This window comes from Amblyraja radiata, chromosome 11 (genome assembly GCF_010909765.2).
Source record: "Amblyraja radiata isolate CabotCenter1 chromosome 11, sAmbRad1.1.pri, whole genome shotgun sequence".
Lineage (NCBI taxonomy): Eukaryota > Metazoa > Chordata > Chondrichthyes > Rajiformes > Rajidae > Amblyraja > Amblyraja radiata.
In genome coordinates, this window is record NC_045966.1 from 41,352,832 (window position 1) to 41,363,010 (window position 10,179).

At 41.9% G+C, this 10,179-nt stretch overlaps 1 protein-coding gene across 1 annotated transcript in view; it reads left to right on the forward strand.

Moving 5' to 3' along the window:
- Positions 1-9,103, forward strand: part of LOC116978401 — a 56,630-nt gene extending 47,527 nt beyond the window's left edge. Inside the window, 2 exon segments of the mRNA XM_033029521.1 lie at positions 4,440-4,530; positions 6,507-9,103. Coding sequence (XP_032885412.1) covers positions 4,440-4,530; positions 6,507-9,037 — 2,622 coding nt within the window. The 3' untranslated portion in view covers positions 9,038-9,103.
- Positions 9,104-10,179: the final 1,076 nt, after the last annotated feature.

Genomic DNA, 10,179 nt, shown 5'->3' on the forward strand with positions numbered 1-10,179 from the left:
AGTACACCCCAGCCTATTCTTCCTTCCAGCACGAGGTCCGCAGCCTTGCGAGCAGCGGCGCCTCAAGTACACGTCCAACTAGGTTTTAAAGGTGATGAGTTTCCTTCTTGTCCATTCTTTTAGACGCAGATTTTCAGATCCCTTATAGCGTTTGGACGGAAATCATAATTTCTCCTTACCTTCAATGCATTTTCACGATATTTTGGAAAACTATCTCAGTATGCTCGTTTTATGAAATGTCGTTTAAATGTCAGAGCTGTAATCGAGCTGGTAGAGCTTGGATGGAATTGCCACTGAGTAACATCAAAGTTTGCCAAATACCCGATAAGTCAGAGTTCGTGCGCAGCGTTAGCAGATTGCAGAGAACAAATTACTTTTCTAGGACTGGAACATTTGGAGAAACTGGAAACGATTACATTGTAACGGAAGCGAAGATGAATTGAGTGATGAATATTATGAGGGTCGTAGTGATATGAAAAAAAGTCTATATCCTCCATCAGACGGACCAAAGCGGGACGAGATCTAAAGCGGTTATTGGGAAGGAGTGGAGATAAGGAGAACTGTCGATTTTTATTCAAACATTACTCGGGATCTTGATAAAATTTTCAGTATATTCTTATTGTGATTTGGGATTATAGAGGATTAACTAGTACTGTGCACAATCAAAAATTGTATTTGGAGTAATATGGAACATTACACTTCTTGAAACTTGTATCATTAACTTTTCAACATATTTAAGGCAAATGTTACGACAGAAAATCATTAAACATTGCACTAATTAAGTTGGAAATCACAAGGAATGCTCGTATGCACATGCGCAGACACTCAGGTCTCAATGGGTCGTAGTCCAACAGGTGGAGGGAGATATTACTGAAGGGAGATATTACTGAAACTCGATTTACTTTGAACCAGGGTTATGTGGTACTTTTACTATAACTGCTGCAGAACTAGGAAGGATGTGAAATTGCTGTGCTGGTGAGAGGATAATCTTATATTAGTGGCTCCATAATGAGTAAAACATCTTTTTCAGTTTAAAGTAGAATTGTGTGGCTATCATCACTCATGAAGCTAGCTTACAATCTTTAGCATAATGGTGAAAATTAGGCAGCAAAACTGATTTCATTATGATACCAACCTTCTCCACTCCTGGAGCCCAGTACTTGATCCAATAAGTTCATGGTGATACAATCTTGATCTCAAAATCACATTCCTCCTGAAACCTTTGATCACCTTACCTTTCAAATGTATGTCACTCATCGTTTTGAACATTACCAGTGACTGCGCCTGCTGCGCTCTCTGCTAGAATATTCAACAGAACAGATAGAACATCTTTCAGTGGCTTTCTTAAATCGATGGCCATTTACTCTGAAACAATATCCAACCGCGTGTTTAAGATAATACAAATACGAGTAACATCCTCTGAGTAGCCAATTGTGAATCCTGCTCACAGTCTTATCTGCCTCTCTGTAAGATGGATGCAGAGTAAAAAGAAATTGGGACGCAATATTTTTTTATTCCACACCAGGACAGAGGGAGTATTGCCTTTGGGTTCCTTGGCCCCCTTGCAGCTGTACAGCCACTGGATGACCCTGGCGTTGCGCTCGATGGCCGAGAGGGCAGAGGGCGGGAGCTTGTTCTTCCCCCCGGAGCGGCTGGTTGCCGCTAACGCTGCTGCTGTTCGAGTCTGGCCAGTTCACGCTGCGAAACTTGAGGACAAGGCCAGGTTCGAGTCTGGCCAGGTTCGAGTCTGTTCGAGTCTGGCCAGGTTCTCGATCACCTAGAGCTCCAGTTCGCAGTACTCGAAGAAACTCCAATCCCGAGTAGGCTCAGGAGAAGCGGCAGCTGAGGTCGGAGTGCGAGCGCCGCAATTCGCCTTCACCAATCCGTCGCTTGAGCGGCTCCTTGGGGCGACCTGCTGCTGCTTCTCAAGCTGCTGCTGGCATGGTTACTTGTGCACCTTGTGATGCTGCTGGCATGGCGACTGGAGGGGGGAGGGGGGGGAGAGGAGGGGTGGTAGAGGGTAGGAGAGGAGGGGAGGGGGAGATTTTTGAAGGTTTTCATTAATAACTCGAGAAATAATGCATGACATTTTCAGATAAGGTGCTTTTGGACAACAGGTGAAAATCTTTTACGGAATATATACACATTTTACCGTTTACGTTAGCGCGTCGTTTCTTTTGAGAAGATGTGATTATTCACAACAAACACACACGAACAAACACACAGACGAAGACACACACACACACACATATCCAAGATCAGACTTTTAATAGTTACTAGACCAAGTGGAACCCGTTGGGTCACGTCTCCTCAACGTGCGGTTGCGGGGGGTGGGGGAGGGGATGCCGGCTGTCACACATACTAAACCCCCCCCCCCCCCCCCCACACACACACACACACACACACACTAAACACACACACACACACACACAAAATAACCACCCCCTTGATATTATATTAATATTATTCATTTGCCCCTTTTATCCCATCCCTGCTCTATCCATTCACACATGGCTCCCAACTCGCAGACGCGAGAGAGAGGGGTAGAGTGAGGAAGGGGGAGGAGGAGAGCGAGAGGTAGGGGGTAGAGAGGGTGGAGAAATTGGGGGAGGAGAGGGGAGGGGGGAATGGTGGAGAGGGGGGGCAGGGGGACAGGGGGAGGAGATGGGGGAGAGAAGGGGGAGAGGGAAGGAGGGGACGGGGAGGAGGGGAGGGAGGGGGGGGGGGGGGAGAGGAGTCGGGTGCGGAAGAGAGGCCGGGGGAGGGTGGTGGTGGAAGTGAGGCCAGGGGGGAGAGACGCGGAGGGAAGAGCGGAGGGGGGGGGGGGGAGAATGTCTGGGAGAGGAGGGGGGTTGAGGGGCTGCGTCTTTTGAATAACAGGGGAAGGAGGGAGAGGTGGAGGGGGGGGGGTGTCACTTGCTGTGCGTGGAAGGCACGCAGGCATGCAGATGGCTGGCACGCAGATCAATTGTGCTGTCATCAGCGAAAGAGTTGTGGTTTTTTCAACGTTTTTTCAGATTTTTGACCATTTTCATTAATAACCCGAGAAATAAAGCACAACATTTTCAGATAAGGTGATTTCGAACCACGGAAAAAATCTCTACCAGAATATGTAAACATTTTACAATTAGCGCGTCGTTAAGATAAGATGAGAATATACACACACACATCCACATACAAGATCAATCAAAATCAATAATTATAAATTCACATTTCAAAAATGGTTTCACAATTCAGTAGTACTGATTTTCAGTATTCAATAGACAATAGACAATAGGTGTGGAGTAGGTCATTAGGCCCTTAGAGCCAGCACCACCAATCAATGTGATCATGGCTGATCATCCCCAATCAGTACGCCGTCAAAATACGGAAATTCGCGGTGAAATTTGGCAGCTCTGCAATTACTTACAATCCCATTGTGTTTCAGAATTCAAAATGTGTTTAGTGATCTTGTTTATGTCATCATGGAGCTAGAATTTGTTATAATAGTATGACAGTAAAATAGGTTAGTTTGAAAGCGATCATAGTAATGTAAATGCACCATTTAGTTTGACTTCAATTTTCATGATGGAAATTGGTCGAACTGAATGTTGTATTCACATCACTATTCCATGTTGAAATTGATGTGATATGAAGTTGTTAGGTCAGGGGGACCTTAAAAGTGCAATGCACACACTAACACAGTCTAACAGTAACAGGCAAACAAATCAACACACAAAATATTTTCTAATATAAGGTTTTCTTTACTGCAAAAAACTCACAGTACTTTATTTGCAGTTTCTGCATGCTCCTTTATAACATTTTACATAGCATTTTACAACAGTACAACTTGATTATTAAAACAAGGACAACTTCAATTCTGGATTTAAAAAAATGCATACAACAATGACCCCAATTATCCCATTCCAGCCACTTATTACTCTTGACTCAACCAAAATTATTTCTGAAATATTGGTCATAAATTTGGTGCAAATTGCTCCAAAATAAGGCTCAGAATGCACCAGAGCATCTCAAACCCCAGAGCTTCCAGGGACCTTAAGTGGTCCCTGGACCCCAGCTGCGAGGGATTCGCGATTCGTGCTCGTGATATGCTCTGCACGCACATTCTTTCACATATTATTTTTGTAACCCCCTTTTTGAAAAGCTTCGTACGGGCCTGCACTCATAATCTATCTATTTGACATCTCTGTTTGCAGTACTCTAAATTAGTTGACCTACATATATTAGTACATTTAGTCTACTCAGCAAACCATGACCATTCATAAAAACCATGAAAGTAGATTGCACATAGTTTATGCTCCAATGCAAATTTCTGACATGCACCATTGGTTTCAGAGTGTGATCCATCTGATCCAACATTCTATTCTCTGCTGCTTTTACACTCCTTCTCTGCCCATGAGAATAAATCGATAACAACTCCATGCACTTTGAATTCATAGCAGCACGCAGCAGTGAAACCAGTCGTTCGCTCCACCATGTCCGATCTGATGATCAACTACGTAACAGTACCAATCCCATTTACGAATACTAGTACGTAGCCTTCTATGCCTTAGTGATTCAAGTGCTTGACCAAATACTTTTAAAATATTATATGTGAGTACCTTCCTCCAGCCCATTCTCAGGCAGTCTTCCAAATTGGATCTACCTTCTGGGTAAAAAGGTAAATTTATGAAGTTCCACTTTGAACTTATAACCTTTCATTTTATACCTAAGCTCTTTGGCTTTCGCCATCTCTAATATGGAGAAAATCTGATTAACCACCCCTATCAAGGTATCATAATCAAACCTCGAATGGGTCACCCCACTGCCTCTTCACTTCCATGGAAAACAAGACTCAGTCTACCTAAAATAAGCATCTTGGTTAGCATGGAACGAGTTGGATCTGTTTCGTTGCTGTAGAGCTCTCTGGCTCTATGAGTTTGCATAATCCTCATAACTGTTACGTTCATTGGACAAGAAAGGTGCATTAGGTTATCATTTCCCAATACCTTATCCTAAATATTACGTATGTTTCAGTTAAAGAAGTTGAGGCAGTCGTACAGTTTGCTAAATTCACCAGTACCTTAGGCGAACCATCCCGTTACTTGTACTTTACCCGGAGAGTAATTATGTAAATTTGTTTATGTGTTCCAATGTCCCATATTGTAAGGTTTCCAATGACATTAAAAGTGACCTCATTTATATTACTAGTTAACCAATACTACCTGTTCTATGTTGAAAATTAAATGAAGATTGGATGTTATGTTAGTTCTGACACTCTTCCTTTACAGTACGCTCAGCGCATAACATGAACGCACTCGTTAAACATACTTTCTGTTCTTCAACCTATATGTAGCCGTATGCTTGAGACGAAGAGTTGGCCCCTCGTGATTCAGTGTGTATTTGTTCGTAACCAAAAACTGATCAATGCCTCTTTAATCTATTGTTTCCCTGTGAAAACATCAGTTATAGTTTATAACTCTGTTCTTCGATGGGTTTCTGTGTTCCTTTTAAAAGAATGATTACGATAATTACACTAATCATTTATTTGGATCCATGCCATAATTGTATACTAGACACGGGGCAGGGTCTACAACTTGATGTGGACGGGTTGTATAATGAAAAGCATGCCTTTGGCAAAATAAAATGATAAATCTGTCGAAATGCTTGGGGGCGATAATAATTGTTTTGTACATGAGGTCTGTCATCTTCCTCCACATACCCATACCCTATCCTCCCATTGCGATAGAGTTGTCTGTCCATAAGTGGATGCATTCCGAACACTGGATGGACAAATGTCATGTAAATATTGGTGAGCTAATACTAGGTTGGTTGCAACATTGAAAGACACTATGTAAATGAAAGTTAATATAGTTGTTAATGTTTGTATTAAATGACTATATTTATATCACAATCAAGTTGTAATTTGAGGATTGAAAGATTTATTTATTGATATATGGATATATAAGCATATTATCGAAAGTAATACCCTGCTCATTGTTGTGAATATATTATTATTTGCTCGAACGTGGAAAGGTCAAGAAAATGTCGTACCTGTTTTAACATAGACATAACAGACATCATGGAACAGCCTTTAATGTGAACACACAACTAAGTTATCTAATGTAAAAAAATGATGGGGCAGAAATAAAGTGCTGAAACAATATAATTTGCATTCGTTTAAATTTCAAATAGGACTGACTGATCACCGGACTTTGTTTCAATCAGGTACACTTTAAAATTACCTTCTAAATAGCTATGAAGCTGAAACTCTCGTGATTTAGAGCCTAGCTATATCATAAACCCACTGTAATTATAGACAAGGACTCTTTGTGTCGCTGTCTACCAATATGGGAGAGAAATGTATCTGGAGATTCACCACCCATCCTCTAACAACGAGGTATGAAGCCTGGCTATTTTTGTGACCGAGATTTATCTCCTGAGTAGGTATCTACGGTTTTCGTCCTCTTACCTAAATTACACGACTTGTCCAAGAAGTAATAATTAATATTGGAAAGTCGTGTGAGTTGAAATTAACATCCCTATAGACGAAATGGCACATACAGTCGGAATGTTCTGGTTGAGAGAGAAAGCGGTACCGTCCATTTTGATGCTTTGTGCCTGGAACATGGTTTCCGGGCAGATTCGTTACTCCATTACAGAAGAATTGAAGCACGGTACATTGGTCGGCGAAATCGCTAAGGATTTGGGACTATTTCTGGAGGAACTATCAAGTCGGAAATTAAGGATCGTTTCTCAGATACCGTCACAAGTTTTGGATATAAATCTTCAGAATGGAGTTTTATTTGTGAATAAGAGAATAGACCGAGAGCTGATCTGCGGCAAGAGTCTTACTTGTATACTGCCCTTGGAACTGGAAATAGAAAATCCCGTGGAACATTATCGAGTGGAGGTCGAAATTCTGGACATAAACGACAATTCTCCCTATTTCTTGAACACAGAAATCCGTTTGGAAATTGCAGAGTCTGTGTCACCTGGAACTCACTACATTTTAAAGGCTGCACAGGACGCTGATGTTGGAAATAATGCGGTTCAGACGTACCAGCTTACTCAAAATAATCACTTTGCTCTAGATATACAGACTCTTGGCAATTGGAAATTACCAGAATTAGTGGTGAAACAGTCGCTCGACCGTGAAAGGTACTCCATGCACTCTTTAATGCTTACTGCTGTTGATGGTGGGATACCCGAGAGGTCAGGTACTTCTCAGATATTTATCGTTGTTACTGACACGAATGATAATGCGCCCATTTTTCAAATGCCATTGGACTCTGTTAGCTTAATGGAAGACGTTGCACCAGGTACCTTGGTAATTAAAGTTAATGCTACTGATTTGGATGAAGGATCCAACAGTGACATAAGCTATTCTTTGGGCAGCTATAATGAAGACAGCGCACTGGAAATGTTTAGCATTAATCCGAAATCGGGAGAGATTAGAGTAAAAAGAAAATTAGATTTTGAAGAAACCAGTGTCTATGAAATTCACGTCGAAGCTAAGGACATGGGGGCACAGTCATTGTCCGCGTACTGTATTGTTCGGGTGCATGTCGAAGATGTTAATGATAATGCGCCTGAAGTGGTTATGAAATCAGCTTCGAGTACAGTCAGTGAGGACACGCCTGTTGGAACACCGATTGCTTTAGTCAGCGCTACAGACCGAGATTCCAATAGGAATGGCATTACTGATTGCCAGGTCTCACCAACCGCACCTTTCGAATTGAAGCGCTCGCTTGAAAATTCATATAAACTAATCGTAAGTGATACGCTTGATCGGGAAATAATTTATGAGTACGCGCTGACTGTGACATGCAAAGATCAAGGAACACCTCCACTATCTACAAATAGAACGATGATTGTATATGTTTCAGATATAAATGATAATGCTCCCAAATTCTCACAGCCTACACACACCATCTATGTGACTGAGAATAATTCGCCCGGCAGTTCTATTGGATCTGTGACAGCCTTCGATCCAGATGCAGAAGGAAATTCCCAAATTTCTTACAGAATTGTGGAGGGCAGCGTTCAGGGTGACCCAGTGACTTCCTATCTTTCAATCAGCTCTGACAATGGCGTGATCTATTCGCAGCGGTCGTTCGATTACGAGTTGCTAAAGAGTTTTAAGATCCAAGTACAAGCTCGGGATGCTGGATTTCTAGTGTTTACTGGCAACGTTACTGTAAATGTGATTATCCTTGACCAGAATGACAATCCTCCTGTGATATCAGCTAGCAGCAAGCATCACAACAATGCAACTGTGCCTCGATCTGCCCTTCCAGGTTTTCTGGTTACCAGGGTGTTAGCTACAGATGCCGATTCTGGACAAAATGCACGCCTTTCCTATCAGATCTTACATGCCACTGACCCAAGTCTTTTCACAATATCGCATAGGTCAGGAGAAGTAAAGAGCTTTCGCCGATTTAAGGACGGAGACGCCGTCACACAAAAGCTAGTCATCTTGGTGAAGGATAACGGACACCCTGCGCTCTCTGCCACTGGCACAATTGCCATCGCTTTAATTGAACAAACCGAGCAATTTCAGTCAGAGTTTGGTGATCGTCATGGAGTTTTGCAAGAGTCTTCTGACTTGGCATTTTACATAATAATTTCTCTGGGAGCAGTAACATTCTTACTCCTCGTTATTATAATAGTCCTAATTATTGTTATTTGCCCAGCACACAAACAGCCACGCCGCAATGCGAGTTGCTATCTTGCAAAATGTTGCGGTATCAATGAATTAGATTCCAATGTTGGAAGGCATAACGCGCATGTCAATCTACAGCTAGTGCCGGACTCCAAATTATTTGCCAATGTCCTTGAAATCCGGGGAAATGGATCCCTTTCAGATACGTATCGTCATAAAGTTAGATCTGCGCCAGAGGCAGGAAAAATGGAAGTAATGTATTTTTCTACAGTCAGTCCAATAATTTCTAGATCTCTCACGAAGAGCATTGGAAATTGTACGTCACAAGTAAATACGTGCCGAAAGAATAACTGGCTATCCGCAGGCGAAGTGAGTATTTCATTATTTAGTTAAAGTACAGTATAATCTTTTTCTATATCGAAATCCACAGCCGGTCATCGCACCGCTAGCATAACCCAGATGTTTTGGACTGTGCGCCTCTCTGATGCTGATTTTCTACGCATGAAAGCCTCAATATTTGTTAAACAAATAGTAGTTTTTTGTGAAATTCAATATATTTGTACTTTCATTTCAAGTTATTTATCATGCAAAACACTCTATACGATAGCAGAAGGTAGCTGATTTTAATTACTTGATAGTGTATTTTAAGGGCTATTAATCAGGTTCACTATGCTTGAGGGGCGCCCACTAGTAGCAAGTTTATGTTAGCTCAAACATAACAATAGTCTGAAATGAAACATGTCAAACAAGTGGTTAGGCAAGCCACTTGCTTCTTTCGTAAGATCAGGCTTTGGTTTGCTCGTATCTACCAATAATTGTGCAGAGTCAGTACTATTTCCTGGGACGCAAATGTTAGAAATCCAGAGAGCTGTGAATGCGCATTTAGTTGGTATTCAGTCTAGCCAGTAAATTAAGTTCATTTCAGAATTATTTAAAATGATCCTCCAAACTTGCCATAACTTTTAGCGTATCCGACTACTTCGAATCCATTCGTTTGGAACACTTCGAAGGCAAGTATAAAGTGTACCGTAGAGGAGATCCACTTACCAAACCAGACACCCAACCTTTCCGCCCAAACGCCACCTGCAGCAGTTCATGTGTGTCCTTGGTTGTCAATATCAGCCACCACAGAAACTATATACCAGAGTAAAAGCAACGTGACTTTAACTCAGAGGTGATGAAATATGAACAAATTGGTGCCATAGCGGCATAGAGTCATACAGCACGGACATACCCCCTTCGGCCACCATCCCTATACCGACTAAGATTCCCCAATTATGCCAGTCCTATCTGTCCACGTTTGGCCCATATCTAAACATTTCCTATCAATGTAGCTGTCCAAATGTCTTTTAAATGATAATAAGTTACCTGCTTCAACTACATCAACTGCCCCATCTGGCAGCTTGGTCCATATACCCACTACCATTTGTATGAAAACGTTGTTCCTTGGGTTCCTATCTTTCTCCTCTCTCCTTAAACCTATGCCCTCTGGTTCTTTATTCCCAACTCGAGGTAAAATATATTGTGCATTCACT